Genomic DNA, 15,672 nt, shown 5'->3' on the forward strand with positions numbered 1-15,672 from the left:
TAGATGTCTTTAACAACAAGTAATAATATGGTGTTGCCTATTACTGTGTTCTACTTTATGTTTCTGCTATAAGTGTTGTATAAAAGAAAAATCACACCTGGGGCGCCGTTGGCCTAGTGGTTAGTGCACGTGTCCCATGTGCAGAGGCTGAAGTCCTCAAAGGCGGGCAGCCCAGGTTCGAGTCTGACCTGTGGTTCCTTTTTCCACATGTCATTCCCCCTCTCTCTCTTTCTCTTCCTGATTTCTGACTCTAACCACTCTCCTGTCTCTAAATTAAGACATAAGAAGGCCAAAAATAAATCTTTAGTAGAAGTAGAAGTAGAAGCAATATCACACACACAGGTTGTGCTGTTGTACTGAATATCGCCACGCGCAATTATCTCTGACACTCAGCCTTTCTAATAATTAGTAAAACCACACTACCTGTCGTGTGATATGGCTTGAATGTAAATCCATAAATACTAATTATTATTATAAATACTTATTTCTGCTTAGACGTGTGGCAGCAGTAGCCCTCAACAGAAAACATGTTTCCCATTCAAAGAGTTTCTCCTTCTTCATCATGCTAAAATATTTCATGTAAATTGTCAAAAGCATTGCGGAGTCAGATCATTTAAACTGATTCTTTCCAATTACCTGATGAAAAATTGGACTCAGGCAGATGTGGCCGGAGTATTTCAGGCTCTGTGCTTTGATAGAACAGTTCAATCTCAGTCCTGGGCAAAACAGTGAAAATTTAGCAGCTAAAGCAACCACTAAATCATTCCTATAAAACGAAAGAAAGAATACTTAAAGCTTGTCTAGAATATTATGATGGAGTTAAAGTTTTACAGTCTGAAAACCGAATGCCCACAGAAAGTGGACTTGGCCTTTTAACACTTCACTGCCCACCGGACATGAAGTGCTTTTTTTCTTCTTCTTTTTTAACAGATGCAGAAAATGAATAAAATACAAAAAGCCAACTTCATTTATTTTTTTTAAATGTTTGAACACAATTTTCCTCAAGGACCTCTTCTTGTTCGTAAAGTTTTCAGAGGGACACTTCCTGCTGTTGTGTGTGAAGCCCTCTTACCTCACCTCAGTTCACCTTATATGAACCGACAGTGCTGTTGCTTCTGGTCAATGTATTGATTACAAACTGAGAAATTCTCAACACTGAAAAAGAAAAATCCTTCCAAAATTCAACAGCTTGTGTCTGAAGCATCTTGTTCCTATTGGACACTAAAATCATTTCACATAGGTTCACTTCTTCAACTCAGCTAGCATATATCTTTGTACTTATTTTAGCAGCTAAAATTACTCAGTATATTTTACAAGTTATGGCAATAAAACATTATTAAGCAACATTTGCTTCTTTTAATAGCTTGAGTTTTGTATTTCCGAGGATGTAATCAACACCGGCAATCTAAGCCTTAGCCGAGGTTCAATTAGATAGAGGCCAACTTGTGGCAACGAGATTGGCTGTGTTGAAATATAATACAGTGTAATTACAGTGTCAGTGGTGCAATCTGGATGTGCAATAATGAGTATTTTATTGAAATTCTAAAACAGATAAAAACTAAATTTGTCTTTCCAGAAACTGTTTATGATCACAGTCCTCCCAGAAAGTCTCTGAGGGAGCTTTGACGTGGGATTTTTATGATCTTCCAAAATTTATATACCATGGCAACATCCGTCCATAATTATGAAGTTTATTTTGGAGGGAGAGTTCAGATCCAGTTTTTAGTACACCGTCGCACAGCAGACTTCTTCTTCAAAACATCAACAAATTACAAACAAACTCGGAAAAATATGAACGTTGTTTGATATGATTGTTCAAGCATGTCCTATGTTTAATATAAAAAAAATAAGTAGCTTGTTATCAGACGATGACATAAAAGCTTTGGTCTGTGCAGGCCGCAGTAAACAACATTGCAGAGGCTTTACTGCCTCTGCAATTTACAGCGGGCTAAAAGTGTCCCATCTCTCCGCTGATTCGAGTATGCTTACTTCATCACTCACAACAGCAACTGAATGAAAATACAGGCTAAGGGTATTTCTACATGAAGGTCAAAATCAAAGGCAGTTCATAACATGCCTCCACAGTGACAAACATGTCATCAGAAAGGATCATAAAGCATGAAATAGGAGCATTAGCCCCATTATCCAGGAAATTGCCTTCCTAGCATCACAAGAGGCTCTACACCACAGCCTACAGAGGTGGAAATGCATTTGCAGCTTATTTAGATGTATACTAGGCTGCTATATGTCAAATAAAAACCATGCCCCCTTGCTCTGCATTTACTGAAAATAAATACAGTCACTACTGCAGGGTCAATGTATTGGCAATAATGCTTCAGGGTCTATTTCTACTGCACAGGGAGTCTATTGGTTATCTGAGTGTTATCAGGACCAGAGATAAAAACTCAATATCCCAGCAGGTCACTCACATTACATTGGCTTCTTACACCGCAAGGTCACTTTAAGTCCCTCAAGTCTCCTTATCTTCATGCTCCTGTGTTTTTTAGTGCATGTGTGTGTTCTGCAAATATAGTCATGTGTGTGTGTGTGTGTGTGTGTGTGTCATCATTGAGGCATGCGGTTACTTTATTGATATTTTCTGGTAAAGAGTTTAATGAGGATCGACTCAACACATTTAAATGAAATCATATTTATTTTGTTGTCTCGCCGTGTAAAAAAGAAAAGGCTCAGATTGCAGTTGGCTCTTCACAGAAGAAGCGACATTCTTCACTAAAATGTGAAAGCAGAAAACACACACACACACACGTAAAGAAATCAAAAACAAAAAGCTAGATGCACTGGTCTGTAAAATTCTACAACACTAATATTCTTTCACAAATATTCAAACATTATTTTTCATACTGATTTACGAAAACAACAATGAAAAAAATGACAGCACGACTAGTGTGTGTGTTTTTATAGCACGACAAACACATTTCGTTCAGAAAAATATATATATTAAGTGCTCACAATGTAGTTTTTCATTAAGTTAATTTGTGCATTGGAGTTAAAGATTTTCACAAAAATAATTTGAGGAGATAATTATCTATTTTATTTTTAATATAATCTTGTTATAATTCTAATTTCAATGAAAGATAGACGCATTCTCTAATTTTATTTTGAAAATCTGGAATATAATCAATATATTTTTTTATTTAATTCAATTAATAATTAATTCATCTAGAGTAAATTCTGAGAAAATGAAATTAATTCTACCTTCAATGATTTCACACGTGTAACTACATTGCAGCAAAGCGTACTGTGAATAAAACAAAACACATGAATGTAGAATATAAACCAAAGTTTGTGCAGCAAAAAACGATTTTTGACTGACTGTTTTTCACTTTAATATCAGAGATCACCTCTCACTAAAACACTGAGTCATGTAATTAACTAATTTTGCACGATTTATTTACCAAGTTAAACCTCAAATTAATGATGCTGCGTAAAAAAAAAACTAAACAGAAGAAAGAAAGAAGAAAACATCACTAACAATAAAAAGTAAACTCAAAGCCTGTGTGCATTTTTACACATCTGTTGTTTTTCAACATGAGCATCCACCAGTCCAGCCTCCTCAGTGGTCCGCAATGTGTACAGTGGGGCGAGACGAGCTCATGCTCTCCGGTTACCCATAACCCCCCTCTGCTCTGTGCTTTAGTCTCAAGCAGAATGAGGAGAGGGAAGGCAGAACAACAGGGGGGTCCACACACACAGCCGAAGGTCCATACAGTTACCACACAGCACCAGAATCTAGTGTCCAGTTCACAACCCAGTCCAACTCCAGTTCAACCAGTTCAATCCCAGTAGGGGGCGCAGCATCCCTGCTGGACTTTTCCAGAATGTTCAAATATTTCCTCCCAAATGCCAAAATCTTAAATCTTACAAAAGGCTAAGATTAATAAATGTATCTTTAAGAGATATTTTTTTAAAAAGTCCTAAATGTAAGTCACAAATAATAGATTGACCGCCAACCTGAGCCAATCAGTACAGCAGCATGTGATATTTGGCCACTTGAAAAACAGGAGACTGGTGTTTAAAAGAAGAAAATACAAGAAAATTAAATGTAAAATGATGAAAAAAAGAGAGAGAGAAGTTTGTCCTGAAAGGCTCTTTGTTTTGTTCTTCTGGCATCAGACCCAGATATGAGTCTTATGACTAGCTCCACCTCATGTGTAATATTCTTCTCTACTACTTACACAACATTTGGGAGAGGAAAATAACAAGGAATGAATCACTGTGATTCGACATGTCAGTCCCTGAGTCACTATGGTCCAGTTCTGGTAAAAACAAAAACAAAAACCTGATTCTTGGTGGAATTTCACAGCCACACAGCCACAGGAAGCTGATGATGTCTGTCATTAGCTATAGCTTAGCATTGATCGCTTCATGCCAGTCACTGTCTGAGCGTAGATTGCATCAGGTACTCTGTAGTGTCTCCCAATCAGATGGAGGACAGGGGTGAGGTCAGCAGTGGTGAGGAAGGTCCAGATCATGAGGTGATCAGCAGGAGGAGGAGGAGGAGGAGGAGGAGGAGGAGTGGAGGTGAAGCGGTCTTCAGTGAGCAGGCGCTTCTTGGAGGTGCGGTCTCTGAACAAGAGAAAGAAAACTTTGTGAATGAAATATTATGTATCAGATACACTAAAGTACTGTATGTTCACAATCTTGTGACTTTTGATCCAGGCCACTTTTTTATATAGTTTTGGATCTGCACTTTCTATTTCAAATAAAAAATCCTGAATCCTCAAAGTCGCCATTTTCTAACCCTAACCCTACCCCTACCCCTACCGCTACCCTAACAGATAGCTGTCCAGTCTGGTTCTGTTCTTAGTTTCTGCCTCTCAAAAGTACATTTTTCTGGTCACTTTTGTCACCATGTTCACTCATGGTGCTTTAAGTTGAGTCCATCTCTGACCATGAGATATCAATCCTGTTGGGATTTTAGGCTATATAAATAAAAACTTAAGTCTGAGGAGGAGCATGTTGGCTCGAAACGTCACTTAAACTACTTAAAATAAACCCTTGGGAGCTCCTTGCTGTGTGGATCTTGATTGCTTCTTTTTACCTAATCGTGTTTTTGGATCCAGCACCCACTTAGGGATGCGCGTTTCTTTTTTGATTCTTCATTGAGGCTATATAAATGAAAAAAATGTATTTATTGAATTGAATCTTCAGAGTTTTTCGAGGTGTCAGAATTGTGGGTGTAGTTGTAGTAGAACTTTACATACCAGCTTCAATTCCTGCAGGGATTTAACATTTTACAAGTTCCAAATTCTTGCAGAAAAAGTTTCCAAGAAAGTAAGGGTATTTTCACATCACATCGATTACGATTTTTCGATGTATCACTCTGTCCACAAGCATTATTCATTCGACCACTTTCTCAAACTAATTAGTCGAATTACCTTCATGTGTTCTCTCATCTCTCATTTTTCATGTTTTTGGTCCACTAACTTTCTTTTTAAGCCACATTTGAACTTTTACTTTACATACACACAAACAGAATGTTGCATATACTTCTGTATTTATGTAAGCCAAAAATGTTTCCTTAGAAAAAAAATGGGTTTATAATGCTTCATCTCACCTTGTATTTGTTTTGAACCCTCCGATGCTGCAAAAAGAAAGAAAAGAAAGCATGACTTAGATAAAGTTGAGGCAAAGAAACAAGTTGCTGATTAGTCATTTCTGCATGCTTAACTTTCTCATAAAGCTGCTGCTCTGTGGAACAAAAGAAGCCAGAAACAGACAAATGACCACGGGGAGGTATTAACCATTACTCAAAGCCTAACGCCATGAAAAATGAGTACTGACTGGCTGTGCAACCCTAAATATGTCCCCTATGCAAATTCTCTTAAAGGTCGGTGAAAAAAAAAAAAAAAGAGCTTGAGAAGCACAGCAACAGGAAAAGATAGTGTTATGGAAATTAGGAGGGGTAAGAATGATCGAGATTATACAGAGGGGATACAGGAAATGAAAAAGAAGGGGGAAAACACGGGAGAAAATTCAAAACGACAGAGCGAAACCAAGAAGTGGACAGAAGATGAAAGGAAAGGCAGCGGAGACTCGAGTGAGAAAGTTTGGCGGAAAGAAAAAGAAGGTTGGAAAGATTGAAACAAGGTCAGACAGAGAGAAACAGGGAGGGAAAGAGAAAGAGACGGAATAGGGGGGTGTTTGTGTCTGGGCGTCACTTTCTCAGCAGGGGGCGGACTAAAAGGAAATAATGGAGGGAAGGATGGAGGGACTGCAGGATGGAGGGATAGGGGAGGGGGTGATGAGATGTGGAAAAAGGTAGCGAAGCTTTAAAGCGGAAACGGTTAAAACCCCTCAGAAAAAAAAAAGGTACGTTTGTACCGGTTATTAAATCAGTTTAGGGCCTTGAACCCACCCTGACACAACCCCAAAGACTCCCACACATACACAAGCTTGCACACACGCACACATTAAGACAAAGTGTGTGTTGATGTCTGCAGGAAAACTACCACCTATCCACATCCCGCAGCGATTGACTGAGATTACGGGAGAGGAAATGGGACACTCTGTGCTCATCTGTTGCAGGCTCACACAGCAGAGGGGGGAAAGGATTTATCAAATGAAGGCTTAGCGTGGAAACACAGTGTTTGCCTGTAAGATCCATCTTGTACCTACAGGTCCTGCGCTGCAACGTGTCGCCCTGACAGACAGACCAAATTACTCCCAGGATATGTACAACTAACGACCATCGAGAGGTTAACGAAGCATTAAATAGCATGCTGGGCCCAGGCCTCTCAATGAGCTGCTGTGCATGCCTGTGTGAGTCTGTGAGGATGTTACCCTCATTGTTTGGGGGCAAAAAAAAAAAATCAAAGCAAACAGAAAAATACTCGTACTTGTGTTCAAAATAGTTCCACATATGTGCACAAAAGAGCAGGAAACGTCATGCTGCGTTTATTTGAAAAAGAGTTTCTTAATTGAAGAATGTTGGATTTGTGTTTTTCAGCCCACGTTTAAGACAATTTCATGACCAAAGAATATTTTTTTAATAATCTGCCGTCCTTTCAAGCTAAAAAAAAAGCTAAAAAACGAAAAAAGGTATACAATGTTTTCAATTCAGCCGTTTAACTTAATTAAAATAACAACAAAATGATTTAATAAAGATTAAAAAAACATATGTTAAAGAAATCCAGATTATATCACTTTCAATTATTCCTTTATTTAGTTTTTCCTCATAAAAATACATGACATTTACAAATAAAAACCTGAATCAGACTTATTTATCACTTTGGTAGATGATAAACGTTTTAATTAACAGTATCAAGAAGTATTTCTGTAACACGACGCGGCCCCGGGAAACTTAAATGCGCCCTCGTTAAATGCCTCGTGTTTACCCGACTGAGTGATTTGTGTGTTTTGATCTCCTTTTAAAAAGCCATTCGTGCAAAAAAGAAAAAAAAAGAAAAAAAAACCTGAACATTGAGGTCACCAGATTGTGGCAGCATCATAATTTTTGGTCATGGTGAGCTCCGCCACAAAATGGCGTCCATGGTGGTGTGAATGTAAAAAAGAAAAAAAAAAAAAATACAGTTCTGTCTCTGCACTGCAGCCAGAGACATGCAGCATGTATGACTGTACATGCACAACTATGGCTAAATGTGTGAGAGTGTGTGTGAGTGTGAATGTGTGTGTGTGTGTGTGTGTGTGTGTGTGTGTGTGTGTGTGCCTTTCCAGTCAGAAGAACGCCCCACTGCAGAGGCTGACACTGTTCCACCATCCCACCTCTCCACTCATGCCGCCATTTTACACATTCAGGAGCTAACGCTAAACAAACCTGTGAGTTTTAGCATTCAAATAAAAAGTTCAACAGAATTTGCACTTAAAATCAAGCGAACAAATTATTTGCCGAAAGCGGTTAAAGTCAGATTTGTGGTGTTTAGTTCGGTATCGGATGGCGCTCGGTTTTTGGAAAGCGAAATGTGTGTGTGCCTGTTTTTGAGTTCTATCCTTGTGTGTCTCGAGTTCAGAGGGTACAAAGGTATTTGGGAGAGGGTGGTGTAGTGGTGGGGTGGGGTGGGGTGGGGTGGGGTAGAGAGCAGCGATGTAAGAAATTTCAACAAAAAAAAAAGGAAAGAAAAAGAAAGAAAATCGCAGGAAAAAAAAAAGAGAAACTGGGGAAATGGTGAAGCTCTGCAAACTGAAATGAATGCAATGGACTGCTCACAGCAGGAGAACGACAGAAAGGAGGGAAGGGGAGACGAAGAGAGGAGAAGAATCAATTAGAGAAAGAGAGAGAGAGAGAGAGGAGTCGGTCTGTAATGGTTTCTCACAGTGGGACGGCTGCAAAAGAGAAATGGCGGAGAGGCAGAGCAACAAGGAGAACAAGAGAGATAAACACAACAGGAGGAGTTTTTTTTTTTAGGGAGAAGTTGCAGCCACAAAACAAAACAAAAAAGAAAGGTAAGTATGGAGTGAGAGGCGAAGCGAGACGGTGAAAGATGCACCGAGGGCTGCAGGCAGGGCGTCGGAGATTTCATGTGTCATCCGTCTACTGATGCCAATTCAGAGCCTTGTTTTCTGATGCAACACCTTTCTGCTAAGCTCTGTCTCTGGCGTGGATCTTGACAGTGGTGCGTTCAAATACACATCAAATCATAAAAGAGAACCAGAACCTAGTAGAAACCAAAACAGCCTTTACCATGCTCTAAGTTACAACCAGGATGCAGAAACATGCAAAGTCGGAGCGAAAGATTCACAAACAAGATGTCATTTGGAGCTGCTGGTACAGATGAGTTTTATTGTGATCTTGTGTTAAATTAAGGTGATGAACACACACATTTTCACGCCCTGGAGAGGAGACCGAGGGACTGGCTAGTTGTGGCTGACCTTGGAGCAATGACAGCGTACCTGACGGACCCTCTCACTGTCACAGACCAGTGTGACAAAGGTGTGTGCGTGCTGGTAATTAATTTAAAAAGCTACAACAGGGGCATCCCCTCATGGAGCGACCTTTAATCACATGGGCTTCTTCTGTGGGGACAAAAAAAAAAAAAAGTTTGGGGCGGGAGGTACATGTTTCGAAGTGGAGACACGAGAGGAGATGCAGCTGAAGGACAAGAGAGGCTGCCATCACCTACGGCCACACACAACAAACTCATACACACAAACTCATACACACTGGCCCTGCTGCCATGCTACCTGTCAGATAAAAGGCAACCTGAGCAGGAAGGAACTAAAGAGTATGTGAGGTGTTACCACAGGGAACAACACAACAACAGCTGTGGTAAACCGCCACTAATGGACAGCCAAAGAGAGAGAGAGCGAGAGAGAGCGAGAGAGAGAGGAAGACCCTCCAACTCTCCTTCATCTCCTCCCTCACCTCATCCATCTCATTCCCTCTCTACGGCCTCATGTATCCTCATCGCAACGCACTCGCTGCACAGCATGCGCAAGACAGAGATGGAGCGGAAAAACACAGGAGAGAGGTGAATAAACGATATTGTAGATATGGAGATGCAACGAAAGGAGACAGAGAAGACACAGGGAAGGTGGAGGAGTCAGGGGGAGGAGGAGGAGGAGGAGGAGGAGGAGGAGGAGTGGGAGTAGTGCCGTGGATGGCACCTAGATTAGTTTTGCTCCAGTAGCGAAAGATCATAAAAAATGAGGAAGGGAGGAGAGAGCTGAGGAGACAGAGAGAAGGGGAGGATTAGTGCCACTTCAAGAATGACAGAAGACTAAAAAAGGAAGAGAGAAAAAACAGTAGTGGAGGTTGGGTGGGGTGGGGGGGGGAGACATGGACAGGGAGATCCTCAAATTTAGTCGGGATTAGTTTTGGTTAAAGAACAGGATGAGAGGGAGATTAAAAAAAAACACAAGAAAAGGTGCCAGTAGATCTAAAGATGTGTGCTTTGTAGGTAGAAGAGTTGCTTATGTGAGGTAATGGGCTTTAACAGTAAAGATAAGTGTGTGTGTGTGTGTGTGTGTGTGTGTGTGTGTGTGTGTGTGTGTGTGTGTGTGTGTGTGTGTGTGTGTGTGTCTACAGTCTAAGATGATCCAGGTGATTTCAGATATTCTGATCATTTCTGGCTTGGACGGGCTGATCGGGGAATTCTGTCGGAAGGTCAAGATGACATTTGCATTTCCTCACTGAGCAACTATCTGCGGTTTTTCTAATTAATGACAGCAGGATAATTAACATATAAAAAAAGTCATCAGCCTTCACTGTGGTAATAGTGCAGCAAATTAGTCTCCGTCTCGGGCCGGAACAGAGATGGCATTTAGGAATTCATTTGAGACGGATGGGGCACTTTTTTTTGGCTCCATTTAAAAAAATATATTTTCTCTCCACATAAATTGAATCAAGGAAGCTATGACGGACGGTGTTTGTTAGAAAACATGAAGGAATTTAATGAATGGGTCTCACACACACATCCTCACGACCAGTTTTTCTGTGTCTGTTCGTTCAGCCTGGGATGGCATGACAAGCCCCCCTGCAGATAGCACTGGGATGGGAACTGGGACAGACGTCTCAGACACGCACATGAGGTCACACGAACACACACGTATAAATGCAATCTCCAGAAAGGTCCATAGACTCATGCATAAACGCACAAAAACACACAGTGCAAAGACACGGACAAAAACGGTCAAAGATGTAGAATTGCACACACACACACACACACACACCAGACACACACACACACACTAACAACTGTACAGGGATTCCCACAGTGACTGGGCAACATTCCCAACCGGAATGGGCAGCTCACTGGACTGGAAGACTAACATTACTCCAGGCGCACTCTGGATTAGATCAACGCTGGGAATTTCACAGTGGGACAGGGAGATGGAGAGTGGGAGAATGAGGGAGACAAGGAGGCTACAAAATGAGAATAGAGAATTGAGGGAGGGATGATGGAGGGCAAGAGGTGTACTTTAGGGGGAACTTGTCCTTCAAATAACCTAAAACCATTTGACCCTATTCATACAGAGGCCTTTTCCTCGCTCAGGGTTGAAAGCTCAAATAACGTAATATTGTAGTACTGATGTGTTCAAGGTTGTTAGTGGAAAAGATTGAGAACATTGCTAACAGTACACCTATTAAAGATATGTAAAGAGAAGAGAGTCATATTACAAGATAATACAACGCAATAGATAACCCATTAGCTACGGTAAAAAAAAAAGAAGAAGCTAATGTACAACCACCATAGACAAGTGTTAGCGTTAGCTTGGAAGTGGAAAAAAGCGATTTTGGCAGTTTTACAGACTACACAAGGAAAGGGATAGATTCTGAGCTAACATTATTTTAGCTTAAAATGACAAGTAACAAATGACAAGTTAACATACTTAATTGCTAAGGTAATGTTAGCTAACACTGTGAATTCTGGGAAGTGATTGACTGCTAGCATTAGCTGTGGAACAAAGGTAGTGCTTAACAAATATGTTGTTTTTCCTTAAAATATGGACACAATTCCTCCCCAAGTGTCCAGTATCAGTGTCTTTTCTGATGCTTATTTAACTAGAAGTGGTGAAATGATATTCATTTTCAGGATCCCTTTATTACTTACAAACTGGAATATAGCAGCACAACTATGTTGCGGCTTTGGAGCGATACGCCCTGATTGTTATGTCAGAGGAAAATGGCTACTGTGCTACAGTAGGTAGTTAGATAGTAAATCTAATTTCACAAGGCTTTAGATAATGCAACCACAGAGAAGAGATAAAATTGATTTCATTGAGAAAAGTAGAAGGTTAATGCAGCGAGTAGTTCAAAAAGAAGAGACGAAAACAGAGGGAATAATAGTGAGGATGAAAGCAGCCTAAACATCATGCTACATGGCCTTGATAGTAGAGATGAGAGAGGCAGAGAGAGGAGTGTCTCAGTGTGAAAAAGAGGGGAAGCATGAAAGGAAGAACAGATGAAAAGATGAGTGTACTCACTAGGCTCGCAGCACACAGTGACACGTAACTTCATACATGGCAGAGGAGGGCCTTCATCTGTGGGCAGAGCTGGAAAGAACAAAAAGAGAAAGGTTTAAAAAGTCTGCAAAATGCCAACTTGTCAAATAAAAGAGACATTTGCATCAACTGAATGAAATCTTCCATCTAATCTACTTTTTGAGGACTCTCTCGTTACTTTTGAAGAACTTTTATGACGAGGACAGCGGCTGTTTTCTTGTTGTATCACCTCATTGCCTCATGCAATACATGGTATGAGTGTAAAGAATGACATCATATCCCTGTGTCACAGGTACTGACATATATCACACTTATCTGCACAACTAAATAAAAACAATAAAACACAAAATGGAGAGTGCAGCCATAAAAGTCTGCAGCTGCTCTGATATCAATACTGATCACGGCTCACATGGGAAAACAGGCAAACATCGGCTGTATTACCTGTCAGCGCAGTATTGCTTTAATAAAACAAATCTGCCCGGAAACTGCAGTTTAAAGGCTTTATATTAGAATTATTCACAAACAGCTGCTTACTCAACAGGGGCCCTCCACTCAAGCTGAGTGCATGATCGTAGCCGGTCTGTCTCACTTTGTATCTATGATTTCATCTGAATAGAAGAGAATAACAGTGCCAGGGTGTTGTGATAAGGTACAATCTACGGGTGCTGAGAGGGCTCATCGCAGAAGGACAAAACATAAAAAAATAAGGGAAATATCTTCAAAGTTTGGCAATACATGTCAGATTTGGAGATACATAAGAATAAATGAACACAAAATAACTTAGAGGTCATTTCACCTAAACATGAAACTCACTAGCAAATAAAGAAACTCCACAAATCAGACGCACAGAAACCAACATATCAAGTCTTACCCAAGGTCAACTCACTGGCTGTTTTGGATCTCGGATGACAGCAACTCAAACACAATTCTCACTTTATTTAATCGTTTTCTATTTTTTCATTAAAGCCTTTTTGGATGTTTGGCCTTCGCTGAGCAGAATAGGGATGTCTGTGTGGTCAAGGAGGTACTAGAAAGATGAAGTAACATCATACCTAATGGGAAGACAATCATGGCCCAATTTAATTTTAACACAACTATGATGCTTCAACTTGAAACCTCCATTGATCATACACAGACTTTTCAGTGATGTACCAGACTTATTTTGTACAGTAATTCTTTTTCAAATTTGCATATCCGACACGCTTTAAAAATGTAATGATTACATTTTAAAAAAAATTAAAAACCACACTACAATAACAAACATTTTTTTTTGGAGATGCATGCTGTGAATTAAGAACCCAAGCCAATTCCGAAAGGAGATACAACAATGGAAATATTTCTATATTTGCATAGAGAAAAGATGCACAGTTGAAGACCCATAAACATAGACCACAAAATCATCCAAGGAATTCAGGTTCATTTAAATGCCGATTGGCTTTTGAGATTGCGTCAGGTTTAAGTTTTTTAAACTAACAAATACCCAAAAGATGGAAATGTCACACTTTCACATCAGTGATGTCATTTGCGTTCCTCCTTGAGACTGTGTGATGCCGTTGACTTTCCCTAATTTCATCAAGTTAATTAAAAAATGACACCTGTTTGGTCTGAACACACATTCAAAATGCGACATGTTTCTGTTCAATTTATAATGGAGTTGCGTTTTTTTTAATATTCTGAATTTCAATCATTTTTATATTGCAAACTGCAAAATATGAAAACATGGAGTGAGATCGCAGGTTGAAAACTGTGAAAAATGTTTTTTCCCAGCTCAACAAGCTGCAACATTGTTATCCCATAATTCCTGTACAGTCCTAACATTGGCATAACATAGGATAGTGGTGTGACAGCTAACTTTTTTAGTGTCGCTTAGAGGCTTTTGTTTGGTTGTTTTCAACTTGTTTATTTTCAGGATTGCTTTTTGTTTTCTTTATTTCAGTTGGTCTCTGTATGAATGCCCGATATATGTTGTAAACTTGCTTTCTTGAGTTTCATTAACATGTACGATTTTTTTGTGTTGTCAAGCAATGAAGATTGCTTACGGATTTCCATGATTTTCGTGAAAGTTGAACTCTTTTGGTCATCATGGAAACCCCTCCATGTTTCCCTGTTAAGATCAGCTGACTCTCAGAGGAAGTGAAGGTGTTTCCTGTTTGTGAGGATCCACACATGGAGCAGCAGTGGGGCAGAGACCCAGTGACAGTGTGCTGTCAGTATCATAGTCTGTGGGAGCTGCAAAGAGGAGCTGAGCCAACTAATGCCATTAGTGTTCCTAATACTATTGTACTGTTCTAATGCCATTATTCTGTCTCCAGTGCTGCGGGCTCATTCACTACAGAGACCCCAGGGCCAGACATTTGGACCAACTTTATGCTTTATCTTTGATGTGGACAAAACACACACAATCGCTCTTGCTCCCGATGTGGCTCCACCAAGAGGGGGGAACCCATTGTTGCTTTTCTCTGAACGGGCCTGAGCAGCCACAATAGCCCAGTGTGTGTTTGTGTGTGTGTGTACATAAATACATGTGTGTTAGCGTGTGTGTAAAAACCACTCTCTCATGCCCTCACAATACTCCATTGTCCCTCGGACTGCAACAGTAATTTATGTAAAGATTCTTTCTTTCCCTTCGTCTCATCCATCCCTTTTGTTGCTCTCCCTTTTCTTTCACTAGATTCCTCTCATCAACCCCCCCCTCCCCTCTTCCTGTACTGTCAGACTGTGTCCATCTTTTGCTCTTTCTCTCTCTCTGTCACTCCTCCACGCTTCTCTACCTCCGTCTGCCCCTCCACTTGCCTTCTTTTCTTTCCCTCCTTGCTGTTGCGTATTGATCTTCATTTCTTCCTCCTACAATTTGTGGCTCCTTCTCTCTGTCTCTTTGTTGTAACCCCTTTCATACCGTGCTTTCCCTTGACTCTTTCATTCTCTGCCTTGTTTCAAGTCGCCCCCTCCATAGTGGTAAAAAAGTGAGAAAAATTAGGTTAACTGATTGAACAGCCACTAAGCTATCTTCTGTCTATGTCCCTCCATTTTCTTCTTCCACTAGATTGAAGTAAATGATAGATGGGAAAAGAGCACAGGAGAGCGGAATGATCAGTTTGCCAACACTCGACGATTCATAAAAATACAATGGCTGAAGCTGCTCTCAACTTTCCCTCCCTTAAAAATGTAGAGCACGCTGGGCACATCTTCCTCCAGCATAGGTGTCCATGCACATTCTGAGCTCCTGTGAGGAGTTTTGACCCAGTTACAAAAACACTGAAATTAATTTAGATGTTTCTTTATGAGCTTCAAAAGTAAGTGAGACCAATTGGGGTAAAGATTGATTATTTTTTAAAGTTTATTTTAATGCCTGAAACGGCTGCAGATAAACAGCATGTCGCAAAAAAAACCAGAATATTTTTCAACGGCACATATTCTTGATAAGGAATACATTTGCCGGTTTACATGAAACAGGACGAAAGCAAAAAAATAAGAGGTACCACTTTGTCTACAGTGGGAACTAAAATTGACACAAATTGAAAGTTATTCACAGGAGCTTTAAACATTTATATTTTCTCTTTTTTGGCACCTTTGACTTTATTCACTTAAAATAATAATTTTCTGCCAATTAAAATATTAACACATTATTTAAATTTATTTTAGTTCTACATTAGAAACGACACAAAATCAATCTGAGATTGACTTCATCAATAATAAATGCTTATGATTCCAATCATCTTGGTTGTTGATGTTTAACTCCATCGGTTAAGG

The 15,672-nt window shown here is 40.0% G+C and overlaps 1 protein-coding gene across 1 annotated transcript in view; it reads right to left on the reverse strand.

Annotated features, from left to right (window-relative positions):
* Positions 1 to 2,634: 2,634 nt before the first annotated feature.
* Positions 2,635 to 15,672, reverse strand: part of si:dkey-246i14.3 (ephrin A4) — a 34,576-nt gene continuing 21,538 nt past the window's right edge. The window contains exons 3-5 of the mRNA XM_061050700.1: positions 11,905 to 11,973; positions 5,579 to 5,605; positions 2,635 to 4,587 (exon numbers count right to left, since the gene is read on the reverse strand). Coding sequence (XP_060906683.1) covers positions 4,490 to 4,587; positions 5,579 to 5,605; positions 11,905 to 11,973 — 194 coding nt within the window. The 3' untranslated portion in view covers positions 2,635 to 4,489. The remainder of the gene's footprint in view (positions 4,588 to 5,578; positions 5,606 to 11,904; positions 11,974 to 15,672) is intronic.

This window comes from Labrus mixtus, chromosome 11, assembly GCF_963584025.1.
Source record: "Labrus mixtus chromosome 11, fLabMix1.1, whole genome shotgun sequence".
Taxonomy (NCBI): Eukaryota; Metazoa; Chordata; class Actinopteri; order Labriformes; family Labridae; genus Labrus; species Labrus mixtus.